General features: G+C 50.0%; 1 protein-coding gene across 10 annotated transcripts in view; it reads left to right on the forward strand.

Annotated features, from left to right (window-relative positions):
- The window catches only part of HECTD1 (HECT domain E3 ubiquitin protein ligase 1), a 665,243-nt gene that overhangs the window by 311,954 nt on the left and 333,764 nt on the right, over window positions 1-19,525 (forward strand). For 9 of the 10 annotated variants that reach the window (XM_086936975.1, XM_086936976.1, XM_086936967.1 and 6 more), the window contains exons 18-20: window positions 1,257-1,351; window positions 1,836-1,941; window positions 13,882-14,016. In XM_086936975.1, coding sequence (XP_086793101.1) covers window positions 1,257-1,351; window positions 1,836-1,941; window positions 13,882-14,016 — 336 coding nt within the window. The remainder of the gene's footprint in view (window positions 1-1,256; window positions 1,352-1,835; window positions 1,942-13,881; window positions 14,017-19,525) is intronic. The other variant, XM_086936968.1, reaches the window with a different exon arrangement.

Consider the following 19,525-nt stretch of genomic DNA (forward strand, 5'->3'; position numbering starts at 1 on the left):
CCGTTTCCATTGGAGCCATTTAAACTGCAAGTGTCAGTTGAATGTCTTTTCCAATGTGCCCCAGCGATATAGCAAAGAAGCATAAGTCTAGTGCATTAAGAGCGTCCCACTAAAGTAGATTTCTGATTTCCAGGTAGTCTATAACGTTAAGTCACTGAACATGTTTCAAAGCGATCAGTGCCGGCCACGGGTGGCGTATTTAATTGAATGATGAGACTTTTTCTCTGTTAAATTACGTAACGTGCAATGATGAACGAATTTGTGAAGTGTGCATTCAAGTAATAGTGGTTAAGGATAATGCAGAGCGAAAGGTAGAAATTAAGGGAAGAATTAACTAAACCATGATATGGGTTTTTTAATGGAAGGGAAGACAGTACCCCCTTCACCCCTATTCCATAAGGGTGAGCAAAGAGGACCGGCACTTCTTAATGTAAAGTTTAAAAGGAAGAGGTACTAAAAATCAAAAGCGAAGCGTAATCAGCGATAGTTTTTTGCACAGTGAGTATTCTTGTAGAAAAGCACAATGGTTTTAGTCCATGCTCTTTAGTAAATAACACTAAGTCTACCCAGGGCACCCCTTCTTCTGGGAGAGTGTTCACCCATTGGAATCGGCATACCTAGAAATTTTTTCATAATAAGAGGCCATGAAACTTCAAGAACTAGCGACATGTGGCCGGTGATTTCTTCACCTAGGATATTACCTGGTGCCTAAGGGACTCAACCCCAGCCTGCGCGGTAAGCCCACCTAACTCTTCAGGTGGCGCAGTCCTTTCACTGGCTTTGAGCTACAAAGTTGAATTATTTATTTCACACTCTCTCTAAGGTTGTTTGATGTAAGAGAGGTGCCATGCCATATTTTGTTGCACTCTTGGTTGTAATTTTCTGCTTGATAAGATAGGGTATCCTGCACGGCTCATCATCCTTTCATCAAGCGAATGCCTGATACATGACAACGGAATATGAGGTAGCTGTTTCATCCTGATAAGTACACACACTTCAAAATGGAGTATGTTCTTTCAAACTGAGAGTACAGGACTATTTATTTTATTGTGTCAGGATCTGCCAGTACCTCTGTGAGAAAGAGCCGACCTTATACCGCTTGATGGTTTGCTTGAAGTGCTCTCTCTGCCCAGGGCCATCCATTGTGCCGCAGATTGGCAAGTCAAGGCACTCTCGGAGCGAAAGTGGAGCGCCAGTGTCTTGTTTGGTGCTGTTTCCACCACTATTTTAAGAGCTCCCTTCTGTTCCCTCTTCAGAGCGTCGATCCTGATGTGAAACCGGACTGTGGCCAGCTAGTGGGGAGAGTCAATGTTTTCAAGGCGGCATTCAGTGAGAATGAAGACGATGAAAGGTATGGTGATATTTCAATGCTCTTACTTCTGAAGTGTGCCCAAAGGTCACAGACCTCTGTCAATACATAAGCCCGACGACTTCTTACTCCACTTCTATATAGTAGAGCAGTCACCTAAAGACACCAATATCTTTTTACAATATCTCTTTTCTTAATTTCAAATAAATTGCTTGTTTAAAATCAGAGGAGCGGTATAAAGACTAGCTTCTTCATGCTGCCATCCTGCATCTGAAAGACTGTTCACATCTAGACTGAAATAGCAGAGCTACACAAACGACACCAGGCTGCCCTGAATTCAGCATTCTACCGTTTTAGTTTTGATGGACTTTTAAGTGTTGGAAACATTATATTTTTCCATAATGAAACAAATGTTTAGGGTGTACCTTACCATAGATAATGATAGGGAGTAGCCACTAATCCGAGTCTGGGTGTGTTGGTCTCAGTGGTGGTATGCACTGCAGTGATTTATCTGTTTTCTCCACAGTAGTCCTGCAGTTGCTTTGGTGCGGAAGTTGATTGCTGTACTGGAATCGATCGAGCGTCTTTCTCTGCATTTGTTTGATACTCCAGGCTCCACCTACAATCTGCAGGTAATCCATCTCCAAACCAAGGCTCTCTTATGACTCAGATATGCACTGCCTCCTCGTGCAGAGGATGTTTTGGGCCTTTGCGTGAGACCTCTTCTTTGGGTACTGGGCAGATTGTTGAGTCCACTAGCTGGAAAACCGCAGGGAAGGCCATCAACTGTGGGGTAGGTGTGGGATGTCATACTTTTCCTTGCCACAGAAGGACATTGTCCTAATCCAAGTTAACCTGCAATCATGCAAGCTAGACCCTAATTCTTGCCAAAGGTAAGCCCGTCCGCGCCCGGCCGGGACCAGGGGCCAGGACCCCTGTCCGTCTTAACTGTGAAATTCGTCAAGATCTTCTTACCTCACTTCAACCACACTGTCACTACAGCACCATATTTACATTGTTCACTACCTCTCATCGCACCTATTCAACCCTCTGCAATCTCGTTTGTGCACTTCCACTCCAAGTCGACTGGCATGACCTCCCCAAAACCCTATTTCGCCACCTTGATTTTACCTTAAACCCTCGCACCGGATGACCACATTTGACACAATCAATCATTCCACCCTGCTAGCAACTTGTGCCTCTCCTGCAATCACAATTCTAGCGCTCCATAGGACCTCCTTCTACCTTTCAAATGGCTCACGGTCTGTATCCTGGCGCTTGCACACTGTCCATTCACAATACTTTGTTCCAGACCATGTCCTGTTTTTACTGACCTCACATTGGGCTTTCCTTACCACCTCTAGCTCGATGAAACACAGATGTTTGAGGCATGTGGGCTGCTGAATTCATATCTGTGCATAGATCGCCGCCTAGTGTTGGGTCCGGATGATTGCACATTGTTGTCCTGGAAGAGTCCTCGAAGTATCACGAGATAGGTGGCTCCTCCCCTGGACTACAGTGCGCATGGGCATCGCCTCCATCCCCAGATAGTTTTTTTCCGCCATTGGGTTCGGATGTGTGTCGGTTCCCTCTGTCGGAACCGATAGTTGTTTACTCACTTAACTCGAGACCAAAAGGTCTTTAGGCTTGGCGCCGGTATCGTTTTCGTTTGGGTTTACTGTTTTCTCCAGCTCTGAACTCTCGCTGCCCTTCCGCGTGCTCTCGGCGCGGACGGGCCCACACGACGCTCCGGCCATGGAACGGACTCCGTTTAAACGGTGCCCGGTCTGCAACGCGAAGTACTCGCACCTCGACGTGCACCCAGTGTGCAACACCTGTCTGTCGCCGGACCACAACGAGGCCAGGTGCATGGCCTGCTCGAAGTTCCGGTGCAAGAAGACCCTCAAGATTCGTCGGGCTGCGAGACTCCAGGCCAAACTGTCTGCGCCCCCGCCGGACAACATCTTCGAGGAAGACGTCGGAGGCGACGATGTCCAGCAGGTTTCGGACTCTAGCCCTGCGTCCGAGGGGGAGGCCTACGACGCAGGGGACGAGGAGTTTGACGAAGCCGACGACGAGGTAGGGGACGACGATACGGCCATTGCCACCGTGGGGGATAGCTCTGAGGACGAGCACCCCCGGACTGACTCAGGGGTCGACCCCCTTCCTGCGGCCCAGGTCGAGGGATCGCCTTCGGGCCTTACCCAAGACCCTGTTCTAAGTCCAGCAGCCCCGCCTACGAGCCCGGCCACGGACATTTTGGAGGTGCCACTCACTTTTTCAAAAACGAAAGTGAAGCCTTCGGGTTCAACAGCTCCGGCTTCGAAACCTAAAGTGAAAGCCGTACAGAAGGCTCTGGAGGCGTCAAAACCTAAGAAATCCAAAATGGCCGACATGGACAGTCCAGCCAAGATGGCCGACCCGAAGGCATCTGGGTCGGTGCCGAAAGCAAAGTCGTCCGACGCGGCTGCGTCGGCGCCGAAGATGGTCGCGGTCGACGACCCGAAGAAGGCTTCAAAGAAGCGTCAAGGCGATCCCAAAGCTCAGGCTTCCCCGGCCCCGGCCGCCGGAGCCAAGGAGGGTACCGCGTCGACTCCGAAGACACTGCCTCTCGCCGACACAACTCCCAAATCAGGGAAATCAAGCGATACGGTCGCTCCCTCTCCAGCCCTCTCGAAGAAGGTCCAGGAGTCCCTGCAACGGATTCGAAAGGCCGCGGAGCTTCCAGACCCAGAGGCTGGAGTGTCGAAGCCCGCGCAGAAGCCGTCCAAGGCGCACACGCCTATCCGCTTCACCCTACCGCCGAAGTCGACGCCGAAGGCCTTCGCTCCGAAGCAGGTGGCTGGGGTGCCCACGAAGGAGGTGTCGACGCCCAAAGCGTCTCCGGTGGTGGCTAAACCTCGGCTCCAACCACTTGCGGAGGAAGAACGTCGTGAAGTCATCATCGACGCCAATACTGGGAAACTGTCCCTCCTCAAGAGAAAAATCACCACGGAGCCGGTGCTGGAACACTTTCGCATTCCTCTGAAAAACAAAAGGGACTCTGCGGGTACTTCAGCGCCTCCGGCGCCGGCATCCCCAAGTGACCTGCCGCGTTCCCCAACTCGCTCTACCGCGGGGGATGACGACGAGGAAGAGGTAGAGTACAACTATCCGGCGTACTCGGATCCGGAGGAGGAACATGAACCTTGGTCTGCCGGAGGCGACCCTGAGGACCCGCAGTCGGGTCAGGAACCACATCTCTTTGCGCCAAAAACTTCGCCAACGGAGGACTCTGCTGCCTTCAACGCGCTAATCGAGAGAGCTGCAGCTAACCACGATGTCGAGCTGCACTCCGATCCTGTGGATGTAGACTTTTGTTTGATACTTTCTCTGTGGCCGAAAAGTCAATCAAAACTTTGCCAATGCTCAAGGGAGTACTCAAGCACGCGCAGGAGGTCTTCAAGGAGCCCACTCGGGCACGTGTTATCAATCCACGCATTGATAAAAAATATAAGGCAGCGCCCTCTGATCCAACATATATCAAGGGACACTTGCCACTAGACTCTTTGGTCGTTTCCAACGCTCGCAAGAGGGCGAACTCACAGACAACTGGTGACGCTCCTCCCCCAGACAAAGAGTCGAAAATATTTGAGGCCTCGGGGAAGCGGATTGCTGCACAGGCAGCTAACATTTGGCGCATCTCGAACACTCAGGCCCTACTCGCACGCTACGATAGGGCTCATTATGACACCCTAGAGGCACTACTGCAGCACTTGCCTGACCAGTACAAGGAGGCAGGGGAGATGTTAATTCAAGAGGGAAAGCTCATCACAAACGCTTCCATAAAATGTGCGCTAGATGTGGCTGATACGGCATCCAGGGCGATCAACACTAGTGTGTTGCTCAGAAGGCATGCATGGCTTTGGATTTCAGGGTTTAAACCAGATATACAAACAACCATCCTAAACCAGACGGTTAATCCTGACCATTTGTTTGGCCCTGAGGTGGATGCGACGCTTGAGAAGATGAAAAAAGATACAGACACTGCTAAGTCTATGGGGGCCCTTCAATCTCAGCAGTTTCGGGGTGGCTCCTTTCGCCGCTCCAATACCAGAGGCACCTCAAGGGGTCAGGCATCGCAATCCACTCAGTACTACAAAGGCAATACCCAAACCTCATACACCAATAAGGGTAGAGGTGGCTACAGAGGCAACAACATCAAAGGCAGGGGACGTGGAAACAACAGCTCCAGGTCCACCGCCGCCAACAAGCAGTGACGCCTTGTCACTGCCCCCCGACCACACAACACCGGTCGGGGGGAGACTCCAGCAGTTCCTGCCCGCGTGGAGATCCATCACCACGGACAGGTGGGTCAAGTCTCTTATCCAGTACGGTTACTGTCTGGAACTTACCTCCACTCCACCGAACATACCTCCAAGAAGCCGTCCTATGTCCGGCGAGCACTTGCTCTTGTTGCAGCAGGAAGTTCAGGTCATGCTGCAAAAAGGCGCGATAGAGCTCGTCCCACTGCAGGAAAGGGGTACAGGAGTTTACTCTCTGTACTTTCTAATCCCCAAAAAGGACGGTTCCCTGCGGCCCATCCTGGACCTCAGGCCCCTCAACTGGTACATTCTCTCGGAGCATTTCCATATGCTCACGTTGCAGCAAGTGCTCCCTCTGCTTCAACAGGGGGACTTCCTGGCTACGTTGGATCTGAAAGACGCATACTTTCATATCCCCCTGCATCCTTCCCACAGGAAGTATCTCAGATTCACGATCCAAAACCAGCACTACCAGTTCAGGGTTCTGCCGTTCGGAGTCACCACAGCGCCAAGGGTCTTTACGAAGTGCCTGGCGACTGTGGCGGCGCATCTGCGACGCCAGAACGTCCACGTCTACCCTTACCTGGACGACTGGCTCATTCAAGCAAAAACAGAACAACAGTGCGCCGACCACGTGTCCCGCACCATTCATCTCCTGCACGATCTGGGATTCTCTCTGAACTTCCCGAAATCCCATCTCCAGCCCGCCCATGTACGACAGTATCTCGGCGCGACAATAAACACTCTGGCAGCCACTGCGCAGCCAAATTCAGTGAGAATCGCCAGTATCCAAACGCTGATCCAACGATTCAGACCTCAACACTCGCTTCCAGCGAAGGTGTTCATGTAGTTGATAGGCATGATGGCCTCCTGCATCTCCATTGTCCCGCACGCGAGGCTACATATGCGTCCGCTTCAGGAGTGCCTGGCACGTCAGTGGACTCAGGCTCATGGGCAACTGACAGACCTAGTGTTGGTGAGCGGTCGGGCATACAACTCTCTGCATTGATGGAATCCACAAAACCTCTGCAAGGGCCTACCATTCCAAGAGCCTGTGCCGCAGATTATCCTGACGACGGACGCTTCTCTCCAGGGATGGGGAGCGCATGTACTCCACTACACGGTGCAGGGACTATGGACACTACAGCAAAGGAAGATGCACATCAATGTGTTGGAACTGATGGCAATCTTCATGGCCTTAAAGGCGTTCAAAGTACATCTGTGCAACAAGGTCGGGTTGATCCGGACGGACAACATGACAGCCATGTACTACATTCAGAAGCAGGGAGGCACACACTCTCCGCAGCTGTCTCATCTGGCTCAGAGCATGTGGAAGTGGGCCATTCAGAGGAACATCTTCCTCATGGCGGAGCATCTCCCGGGCAAGGACAACCAGATGGCGGACCTGCTCAGCAGGCACAGCCATCAAATGCACGAGTGGGAGATACATCCATCAGTACTCCAACCGTACTTCCAAAGGTGAGGTCATCTAGAGATAGACCTGTTCGCCACAAAGGAGAACGCAAAATGCCAAAGCTTCGCCGCCAGATTCCCACACCCGCAATCACAGGGCAATGCGATGTGGATGAACTGGTCAGGCAGATTTGCGTACGCTTTTCCCCCAGCACCTCTGATACCGCTGGTGGCACGCAAGCTCAGGCAGCACTCGATGACTCTCATCCTGGTTGCTCCGACGTGGGCTCGCCAACCATGGTACACCACGTTTCTAGAACTGTCCGTGGTACCGCATCAAAGGCTTCACCTCACTCCCAGCCTTCTGGCGCAGAGCCATGGCGACATTCAGCACCCAGATCCGCAACAGCTCAACCTGGCGATCTGGCTCCTGAAGTCCTAGAGTTTGGCTACCTCAATCTTCCTCCCGATTGCATGAACATCATTCGGGAGGCAAGGAAGCCCACTACTAGAGCTTGTTATGCGGCTAAATGGAAGAGGTTTGTCATTTACTGTGTTAACCACAATATTGATCCGCTAGATGCTTCCATTCAAAACATCATTTGTTACCTGTTCCACCTGTATCAATGCAATTTGGCGTACTCTTCCATCCGCATTCACCTGTCTGCTATGGCAGCATACCTTCAAAACAGGCAACACCTGTCGCTTTTTAGGGTTCCTGCTATCAAGGCTTTTCTGGAAGGACTCAAAAGAGTCATTCCGCCAAGGACCCCACCAGCTCCAGAGTGGAACCTCAATGTGGTTCTTACGAGACTGATGGGTCCTCCCTTCGAGCCACTGCACTCTTGTGAGCTACAGTTTCTGACTTGGAAGATTGCTTTCTTAGTAGCAATTACATCTCTACGGAGGGTTAGCGAGCTGCAGGCGCTCACCATCCAAGAACCTTTCTTCCAGGTACATGCTAACAGGGTGGTGCTCCGCACTAACCCTAAATTCTTAACCAAGGTTGTGTCTCAATTCCATATGAACCAGACAATTCAGTTGCCGGTGTTTTTCCAAAACCCAGAGACGCTGGCGGAGCGGATGCTCCACACCCTTGACGTTAAAAGAGCCTTGATGTACTATGTGGACAGGACAAAAGATTTTCGCAAAACCAAGCAGCTTTTCGTTGCTTTTGCCTCACACCACAAGGGAAACGCTATCTCCAAAGCTGGGATCGCTAGGTGGATTGTGAAATGCATTCAAATCTGTTACGCTAAAGCTAAACGCACTCTCACTATCCCACCAAGAGCCCACTCCACCAGGAAGTTAGGGGCCTCTATGGCTTTCCTAGGTAACATTCCCTTAGAAGATATTTGTAGAGCAGCCACATGGTCTACCACACATACTTTCACTAAACATTACTGTGTAGACGTGCATTCCAAACAGCAGGCAGCTGTTGGTCAGGCTGTTCTCAAGACACTTTTTCAGACTGCTGCAGCTGGCACGGGCGGCCGCCGTTAATGGAGCGACTGCTATGTATTCTATGCACAGATATGAATTCAGCAGCCCACATGCCTCGAACTGCAAATGCTACTTACCAGTATGCATCTGTTCTTGGCATGTAGGGCTGCTGACATTCATATCGCCCACCCTCCTCCCCGGCGCCTGTAGCAGCTGCAGTCTTCATATATATATATATGCTCAATAGCATGGTCATCACTCACATACTTCACTCCATCTCTGCCAATGGCTAAAAACAATCTGGGGATGGAGGCGATGCCCATGCGCACTGTAGTCCAGGGGAGGAGCCACCTATCTCGTGATACTTCGAAGACTCTTCCAGGACAACAATGTGCAATCATCCGGACCCAACACTAGGCGGCGATCTATGCACAGATATGAATGTCAGCAGCCCTACATGCCAAGAACAGATGCATACTGGTAAGTAGCATTTGCACTTCTCTTTACCTTAGCATCTCTGACCTCCAGTCAATAAAAAAAACCTGGATGGGCCTCCTCTCCTTCACATTCAACTCCAATCCTGTAATAATCTGCTGTCCTATCTTCTTCTCTAATGGACTCAGTCACCTTCTCACCAACACACTTGCACACTCTTCCTCACCCCCTCATTTCTTTGAAAAGTTTGACTCAACTGTGAAGCTGGTTTCATTTATCACCCCACTGTCACCATTCTGACAGTGACACCTTCTCATCACTACTGCCAAACCCCTTGTCAACATCCTGGTCATGAGCACACTTGGGTATTTCAACAGAATCCTGGCCAGCCTCCTGTAATACCCTGTGTCTGCTTTTGACACAATGATAAGATTACAACTTTCACTTTTTTCATCCTTTCCAGGCATGGGGCCACTTCTTTCAAACACCATCGATTTTTGCAAACTACAAATATTCTTTAAAAATCGTACCAAATACTAAAACCTAATTACTTACCTGTCTTAGGTAGAGGTTCCAGGGCTGAACCGAGGAGTCCAGTACCGGATTACAAAAGTAACGAGTACCTACTTTACCTTGCATTTCCTTCCATAGGATAACATTGCTAGTTTTTCACTGAAAAGTTTCGAAGTGTCAACTTTGAAAATACATTTATATTCTTTAAAAATTACGTCTGTAAACAAAACGCTTTTACTTAACTGTTTACAGCTTAGGGACGCGGTGAATCTCAGCCTGGAAACACTGTTAGCTGTGTGTTGCTAAAAGCTGGAACGATTACGGCGGTATTTGTGTAATGTTTTAAAAATGAATCACGATTTTTAAAGTTCAATTGTATTACTGCTCACCTGAATTGCGCATCCTTCCACTCTTCCAGGCCCCGGTCCATCGCAGTAATTGCCGTTTGTGCGGAGGGCCCCCGGGAGAATATCTTTACCTCCGGTATCTTTACTTCCGGTAGGGGCAGCCCTCTAGCTCTGGAGCTGCCCACTGTATTTAAACTGCACCAGCGGTGCGCCAAAGGTAAGCCCGTCCGCGCCCGGCCGGGACCAGGGGCCAGGACCCCTGTCAGTCTTAACAAAAGTAAGACCACCTGTCTTTATGACTCACAGACACTGCGGAACCTAAAGGCAGCCACTGATGTTCCGTGTCCCCATGCTATGTGCCCAGCTAACAACGCCCCAAATTGCCCCCACTGTGATTTTAAATTTAAATCTACCACTTTACCGGTCCATGACCCCCGGCCACCTATAAAAGTTTCTTCTAAACTGTTGCTCCCTGACAAAGCATTCGGTAGAAAAGTCTCTTCTCCTGGAAACTCTAAATCCTAATGCTATCTTCCTATTTGAAACATGGCTGCGTAATGAGGCAGATCCTGTCATCACACAGATTTTACAGCCAGGATATTTACTTCACAGAATTGACAGGAAATCAGGAAGAGGTGGGGGGCTAGGGATAATTTTCAGGGATTGTTTCCGGTGTCGCTCCTCTTCACTGCACTGGAATTCTCACCCACAATGATCTTCTCTGGTCTACTCTATCGGCCTCCTGGACAGATAGGCCAGTTTATCAACTCCCTTCCCTCTTATGTCGCCGAGTTAGCTCTATCCCCGGCACATTTTACAGTTCTTGGAGACATCAACATTCACCTAGACGACCCTGCTGATCACCAAGCAAAGGCTTGCACCCACACTTGTCAAGGGCCATTTGTTAGATGCTGTGCTAAGCAAAGATCATATGCTCCACGTGGGCCTCCCTATTCCCCTACCTTGGACCGACCACATGCTGGTGCCATTAGACTGGGAAAATCTGACTCCTCCTCCGGTCCTAACCCCAGCCCCGCTGACGGGGAGGAACTGGTCGAAGCTCTCCGCTAGCCAGTTGGCATGTTCCCTGACAACGCCCCACCCCCCTCCCCCCGTGGACTGGCTAAGACCCCGATATGTCCCATAGGAACTTTTAACGCCTGGATACAGACATCACTTGACTCTGTAGCCCCCTTGAAAATCCTACACAAAAAAACTAAGTCTAAAGAAGCACCATGGTGGTATTCTAAACTGAGAGAGCTGAAACAAAAGTGCAGGAAGCTAGAGAGCGAATGAAGACAAGCATCAGGGGTGGAAAGTAGAATCAACTATAGGGAAGCAATCAGGAAGTATAAGGCAGAAATAAAAACGAAGCAATCCTCATTCTATGAGCAAAAGATAAGGACTGCAGCCAACTCCCCGAGGGAAATCTTCCAGATCGCTAAAACACTCACTAATATCCCGCAAAACCTCCCTGACCCCAGAGAGGCCCAAAACCGATGCGACAAGCAGGCGGAATACTTTCACCAAAAAATTCAGGTCATTTCCCTCTCTTTTACCTCAACAAGGAGCGAATCCAACTCCCCTGGGGTTGGATACATCCCCGCAGTTACACACTGGCCTTTAACGGAATTCCCTCTGCTTGATGAAGATTCACTGAACACTCCAATGCTAAAATGTCATCTGGTTCTCCTACTGACCCAGCCCCTCCACGCCATCTGTTGCTAGTTTCTGATATAATCAAACCAGTTATTTTGAACACTCTAAATGCCTCTATCACCGCAGGAACAGTACCGCTGGCATGGAAATGCGTCTAAGTAAGAGCATTACTGAAAAAACCCAACCTCGACCCGGCAATCATGGCTAACTATCGCCCGATCACCCTCCTGCCATGGTTGGGCAAGCTGCTAGAGAAGCATATCAATTCCACTCTGGTCAACCATGTGGAGTTTAACAACCTACTCCATAACTCTTAAGCAGGCTTCCGCCCGAAGCTCAGGACGGAAGTTGCCCTTTTGGCTGTGACTGAATCAGCACAGAGGTACATGGACCTAGGCGGCACTACAGCAATTATTTTGCTGGATCTTAGTGCCACCTTTGACAGATGGGATCACAAGATCTTGCTCTCACGCATAAGACACCTCGGCGTCACAGGGATAGCTCTCACGGGTTGCAATCCTTCTTGGAAGACCGGGTATTCCAGGTCTCGGAGGGTGCCACTTAATCTAAACCATGGCCCCTCAACTGCGGGGTCCCACAGGGTTCTTCCCTAAGTCCCACCCTTTTTAGGAAAAACTCCATTGGCTGCCTATACAGGCCAGGATTCAATTCAAGGCGATGTGCATAGCCCATAAAGCTATGTGGCACGCAGGCCCTGCACTGATCTGCTCCCTAGTCACCCCCTACCGCCCCCCCAAGAATTCTACTCTCCAGTTCCACCTTCCTGGCAGCAACTCGGAAAATTAAACGAGCTAGATGGGGAGGCCGTTCGTTCTCTTGGAACACCACCTCCTGTTGGAACTCCATTCCCCTTACTCTACATAGCGAACCTGACCTACTCAAGTTTCACAAACTTCTGAAAACCTTCCTCTTCCAGTAACTTCACAGTCTGATGGCTACCTCCACCCACCCGTCCTAAGCGCTACGAGGCCTCAGGGTAGAAGTGCGCTCTATAAAACCCCATTTCATTTCATTTCAGGTTCCGGGACTGAATCCAGGATCCAGTCCTGTGGATAGAAAAGTAATCCTTAAAGTAATCAACTGCATTTATGTAGAAAAACCCATTGAGCTCAATGTTAAATTATGTTTAGAATTGTGTTGCCTATTGCAACCACTGTAGCTATTGTACTTACAAAGTCTATTGCCTTTCTGCAAAGTAATTACCTTAAAGTCTCTCATATTGAGACAGGTATATTTTGATACCTGTTGGGTCTAAAATAAAACAACTATATCTTTTGATATAAAAACAATTTGCTTAGAGTTCAGTTCTTGAGTGTGTGAAACCTTTTTGCTGACTGATTGTGTACAACAAAAGCTTTACACTGTCCTCTGATACTGCCTTACTGCTCGACCAAGCTACCACTTTGGAGAGTAAGGTCATATCTCACGTTAACCTCTGTTATACCTCTGGAGACTGGGGACTCTATACACACTGTACCTTACTTTGGTCCAGTATATATAGAGCCACTTTCTACCACTTTCCCTAGGATCATAGCTTACTGGACTTTGGACGTTGCTTTGACTCGTCTACCGGTTTGTGTCCCCGTCTCCCTTCCCCTCCTCTTTCCATGCGGTGTCTCTCACCCTCCCCTCCTCTTTCCCGCCTTCATTATCAGTCTACTTCCCCTGCTCATACCCCCCTCTCCTGACTCTCTCCCCTTGCCTGCTTTTCCCAATACGTATTTGTGCTTGTTGTTTATCTCGACCTTACAAGTAACTATGTTGCCATGCTCTTAAAACTTTGTAACCTTTGTAATTCGATGTAACTTTGACCTGATACTCATGTAAAGCGCTCTGATACCTCCAGGTCTAGCCAGACCTATATAAAACCTTTAAAATAAATAAAATAAAATACAGCAAGCAGTCTACCATTGTGAAAGTGAGATCCCTGTGCCTCCTGAGAGAAGCAACCCCAATAATCTGCAGTTCTCTATACCTGATATTCAACCTGCAGATAATCCTCTTCAGTGCTCCATCACATGCTCCGGCCACCTTTATTTCCCAACTAATTCACTTCCCATAATTACTTGCAGCACTCCTGGGTCCACCTGCAGACAATGCCCTGCTCATTCCCTCTACAAACAGCAGCTAATCCTGTCCTGTGCAAGGTATATGCTGGAGCTACCTCCATTCTACATACAAACGGGGGAATGATGTGCTTCAGAAATACAGTTAACTTAATTGTAATAAGCTCCCAACAAACTTTCACTGATTCAGGGGCCACCTACAGCCTTCAGAAGCCAGTCGCTCCACTCACTCTGGGTCAGCATTCAGAGACACAGCAAAGACATGCAGTCTCAGACTCGCAAGGAACAGTGCAAGTCTTAGAATGTGCAGCATGCCAGTGCTGTAATTGTCTACACACTGACAGCTAATTCCTTTCTCTCTTCACTTACAGATACTAACCAGAAGGTTGAGGTTTCGGTTGGAACGTGCACCAGGGGAGACAGCGCTTATTGATCGTACCGGCCGGATGTTGAAGATGGAGCCCTTGGCAACTGTAGAGTCTCTAGAGCAATACCTCCTCAAAATGGTGAGAATGGAATAACACCTCTTTAAAATGTTGAAGGATGGGTTCTACATCCTTCAAATTGTGAAGGCAGAGTTCTGTTGCCTTTAAATGGTGATGTAGCGTACTGACTATTTTAAATTGCTCATTTAAATGGTGGGGGCTATAATACCAAAGGTGGTTGAAGTGGTGAAGCTCTTTCAATTCAGTGAGCGAGGAAGACTGTATTTGTCAATCAGTCAATCTGGATTTGTAGAGCACTGCTGCTTCACCCACGAGGGTCTCGATGCGCTGTCTGACACTGCCTGTTCTCCTATCGGTTGAACCTCCTTGTCTAGAGGTCCTTCCTGACTTGCTGGAGCAATGGTAAGGCTCTGAAGTGCAGAGGGAGGATGATCCAGGTCTTGGCCGCCAGTTGGGAGAAGCAGCGTCCTCCTCTGTCCGGCGGATGCGACAAGTGGCAGCTAGGGTGAGAAATTTAGATCAGAGTTTCCTGGTGGGCTGGTGAAAGGTCATGTGTTGATTGAGGTATGTAGCTCCTTCGTTGTGTAATGCCTTGTATTCGTGGTTGAGTAGCTCGCACTGGCATCTCTTCATGACTGGCAGCCAGTAGAGTTTCCGGAGGTGAGAGGTTATGTGTGTCTGTTTGGTGAGGTTGAGCCTGGCTGCTGTGTTCTGGAGTTTCTTCATGAGTTGGGCTGTTATTCCTACATAGATGGAGTTGCCATAGTAGAGTCTGCTGGTGACAAGAGCATGCGTGACAGTTTGCCTGGTTTTGGTAGGGAGGCGTCTGAACACCTTTCTGTGCAAACAGAAAATAATGAATCAGGCGGTGGAGACCGTGCTGAATTGCTCCTTCATAGATAGCAGGCTGTCGAGGATGATGCCGAGGTTGTGGGCGTGTTCGGTGGGTTTCTGGATTGGGCCCAGCTCAGGGGACGACCGTTCATTGTTCCAGTGCGTGTGCCCATTCCATTCCCGATGATTAGTACTTCTGTCTTGTCAGTGTTGAGTTTGAGGCTGTTGTTGTTCATCCAGTCTGCAACTTCTTTCATGCATTTTTTAACTTGTCTTTGATGGTTTTTAGATTGTTAGTCAGAAAGAGGATGAGTTTGGTGTCGTCAGCGTAGGAGATCAAGATGAGCACCTGGCTTTTGTGAATGTTGGCCAGTGGGGCCATGTATGTGTTGAAGACAGGCTGAAGGATAAGCCTTGAGGTACCCCGCAGGTGATGATCCTAGGGAGCGAAGAGTAGGGAGGCAGAATGATTTTCTGCATTCTTCCCGTGAGATATGATGCGATCCATTTGTGGGCTGCTCTTTGGAATCCTATGTGATGGAGCCTGTTAATCAGTGGCCAGTGGGATACGGTATCAAAAGCTGCCGAGAGGTCGAGGAGGATGAGGGCCATTATTTCTGTCTGGTCTAGCAGCATTCGGATGTGGCTGTGAGAGCTGTTTCGGTGCTGTGGTTTGCTCTGAGCTGGACTGGGAGAGGTCTAGGAGGTCGTGGTTCTCCAGATGTCTGGTGAGCTGGATGTTGATTGCCTTCTCGATTACCTTGGTTGGTTGGGAAAGGGAGCAAAGAGATGGGACGGTAGTTCTTCTGTTCTCCTGGGTCCACGGAAGGCTTCTTCCGCAAAAGCTTCATGTTCGAGGCATATGAGCTGCAGATTGTACACTTTTCATTAGATCGCCACCTGGTGTTGGGCTCGGATAATTGCAGGTTGTCTTCTTGGAAGAAGCGTTTGTAGTCACAAGATAGGTGACTCCTCCCTTGGACAATACTGCGCATCGGCTCCATCCTTAGATTGTTTTTTACCGCCACTGGGTTTGGATGAAAGTTTCTCCGCTCTGGCTAGAAAAAGACTTTTCAGCAACTTCAAAGCGCAGAACTTCCTCAAACTTCTACAAACTACCTTCGACATCGACTACAATACTTTCGACGTCATCAGTTCAATTCCGGTCATCGACGCGGGCCGTTGGGCCTACTGACGCCGTGCGGCCTACACCACATGGAAAGAACTCCGTTCAAAAGATGGCCGGTAGGTCGAGCAAAGTTCCCACATAGCGACCACCACGAGGTCTGCAACCTCTGTCTATCGCCGGAACACGACGAGTCGACCTGCACGGCTTGTGCGTCCTTCCGATCAAAGAAAACCATCCGGGATCGGAGAGCCAGTCGACACGAAATGAGGAGATCAGCTCCAGCACCGGAAGACATCTTCGACGAAGAGGTTCCCCTCATTCCCGAAGAAGACTCACCTGATCTCCAGATCGTATCCGAGGCAGACGACTCTGATGACTCCATTCTATTGGGTCAGCGCGCGAGTACTTCTGCCCCTGCACCACATATTCTGGAGAAGTGTGGCTCACTGGTTAGAGGAGGCATACCCTGAAGCAGAGGTCAGACCCAGTGTAGGAGAGTAGGGTCTGCAATCCTATGATCACCCAGATTTTTTGCTTTTGTTTCACTGGTTTACGACTTTCTCTGGCTGTGGGCCTGCCAATCAGACCCACAGCCTGGCTGTTCTCTTTCTAAATTACCTCATGTACCCTAGGTGCATCTACCAATTGGTACTGGGCCACCTTATCAGACCCTGTAACTCAGGGCATAGGTGTACCCAGGGCTGCCAGGGGCTGCAGCATGTATTATGCCACCCCTGGCTGGCCTCCTAAATTTGACACAACTGGCTGCATGACAGCTGGGGCAAAGTCGTGTAATCACCCTTTGCTGTAGGTGTAGTATACCTATACCTAACCCTAAAATGGACACACAGATTCCTATCAGTCACTCCTATGGCAGGCCTTGACAATCCTGAAGGCAGAGTGCTTGGAATCGTGTGAGATGGTGCTCTGGCATGAGCTGAGCCTGTCTGCAGCTTGCGGAATCAAGTCCTAATAGCTGTTCCATGATATCGCATACCATATACTCTTAAGTGCATTATAATCCTCGCGGTTAAATGCTATCTTTGGTATTGCTTTATCAAAACATGTCGAGTAAGGTGTCATACGAATTGGAATACTAACCCCCCGCCAATTCTGGCGACGGGGTTAGCATTCCACCCTTCTAGAGGGACACGACATGTATGTAACTGTGAACCCCGGTTAAAGTTAACTGAAGCCTCCGCTCCACAAAATGGATGCTGCCACCACAGACACAAGTCTGACCCCCTGCAGCTGGGAGTCCTTCCAGCGAGGGGAGCCTGGACAAAGGGTTTCCTGTCAGGGGCGGTGCTAGCACCGTCCCAGACATGGTTTTGTGTATCCTGGGTAGGCAGGGCTTTACAGGAAGGTGACTGCTGAGTGGCACCCCGGTGCTCACTACGCATAGGCCGGTCTGAACCAGTTCCAGGGGCACACCAGCCCCTGGCCTGGGGAAGTCCGGCATGGCTGAGGGGTGTAACCACCCCCCACCTAGTCCCACCCATAGGCAGGACCTAGTCACCGGGTCAGCCCCCTTTTTTAGTATAAAGATAGGAGCGGGCCCCCTGTTCAAATTAGATCATCTTTGGAATCAAGATACCACTTTCTTCGAAAGGACTTCACGATTTCTTCTTCAAGATTCTCCCTTGTGGCTAAGGAGTAGTCACCCTGCATCAAGCGGGCACCATCCTAAAGAACACTGCGGTCTGCTGCAAGTCCTTCATCACGAATCCGACGACCCAGCTCGACGAGACCCGGCTTCCCTGGCACCTCTGACCTCTACTCACCTCTACAGCCAAGCTGAGAACCGTGAGTGCGACGAGACCTCGAGGGACCGACGATCGCCAAGACTGCACGACATCTTTACTGCAAGCCCACCGTGTCCTCCACTGGTGAGTGCTTTGGGGTCCGAGAAGCCCCGACCCTGCGCAGCTCCAGCACCCAAGATCAGCCTCCCTGCATCTCCACGATCTGCGTGGGGCCCTTCTGCTGTTTGCTGTGCACCGCGTTGTTTGGCTACTAGCCGGCTGGCTTGTGGCCCTCTGAACGACGCCCAACGACTTCACGACTGCTGGTCTGGTTGCTCCAGGCTGGCCCTTGCTTCCTTGTTCAAGAGAGGCACCCCGGACCCTCCTGGTCCACTCCAGACGCCATTTTAGGTCCACCGCGTGGGCTTGAATTTGCCAAGGCTTTGTTGCCCAATCCTGGGTCCAGCGACGCCGACAGCTTCTAACTTCGTGGGACAGCTCGATCCTCCATCCTGGTCGCCGACAACGCCTCCTGGTCCGCGAGATCTTCGAGCTACAGCGTCACCCACTCACCTTGTCGAGGTGGCTACCATCCGGTGCCCTCCTGGTGCCCACTGACTACTGGCTAGTAGTCTCGAACTTGGTCCCCTCTGCTTTCAGGTGTCATCTATCTTCGAGATCCAGGCTTGGATCCATCTGAACTTTCTTCACTGGTCACCGGCCAGCATCTTTTCTTCCGGCTCCTGGTCCGTCTACGAGGATTCCCGACGTCTTTTCAGACCTATGCAGCTGCAGCCCCTGGGCTAGGTAACTTCGGCATTTCGGTGCCCCAGCATAGCCTCACTATCCAAGGGTCAGAATCTACTTTCGTTTTCTCCCTACCAGGTCGGGTTCGCCCGAGAACACTAACTTTCTAATTCCTAGCTACCATAGACTTTTGTCCGCATCTCGCGTGAGAGTGCACACACTGCACCCGAGTCCCCTAGGCCTCCTAGAAGTAATCTAACGATTCCCTAGTCAAGTCCTAGCGATTCCAAAAGCTATTAGAACTGTACTTACCTGCTAGGAATTTCGCATTCCACTTTCAGAGTATATGGTTTTCCGTGCCCCTCGGGCATTTGTATATACTGTGCTAACTTAAGTATTTTTGTAAGAGTTTTGGTTTGTGCTTAGTACCCTGTCCTCATAAAGAGTACAGGGCTGTTGTGATCTTTAAATAAATAACTGTTTATTTTCATAACACTTGTGTGGTGTCCTTTCCCTTGGTATTCAAGGGGTATATGTGTGGTAAACAGCTGGCTTAACACGCCCTCTCGAGTCTTTAGCCTTAGACTGCTCGTATCCACGCTACTAGGATAGCTGGTCTATAAGGTTGACTTACAACCAATCATCAATAAGGGTTGCTGGACTGATACATAGTGTTCACTAGAATAGTGAGCACTGCATATCAGGCCACCTTCTCACACCCAGGACCAGGGTTCAATTCCCGATGCGGCAGGGTCTTGAGCCCAATTGTCCACGGACTCGATAATTCTCGCTTCGGTGCCCACTCTAATCACAGGTTCACACTCTGCATCTCTGGGCATTAGCTTTCTTAATCTCCACAACGGCCCCCCCACGGCGGGATGCCTGGCTTTCACCTTGGGGATGCCCAGTACGGGTTATCTCACAGGGAAAAGCCAGGACGGGTTCCCAAGGCAAGCGCCAAGATGCCCTAGGGTAAGTCGAGCGCTATATAAGAACACACATACATACATACATATTCTGTCCAAACTGAAGGCAAAGGTCAGCCCTCCGCCCAAAGGGCCCAGTCGAGACCGAATAAGTACTTCGAAAGTCCCGCCTTCCAGCCCGGCCCTGA

Source organism: Lissotriton vulgaris, chromosome 9, assembly GCF_964263255.1.
Source record: "Lissotriton vulgaris chromosome 9, aLisVul1.2, whole genome shotgun sequence".
NCBI classification, from domain to species: domain Eukaryota; kingdom Metazoa; phylum Chordata; class Amphibia; order Caudata; family Salamandridae; genus Lissotriton; species Lissotriton vulgaris.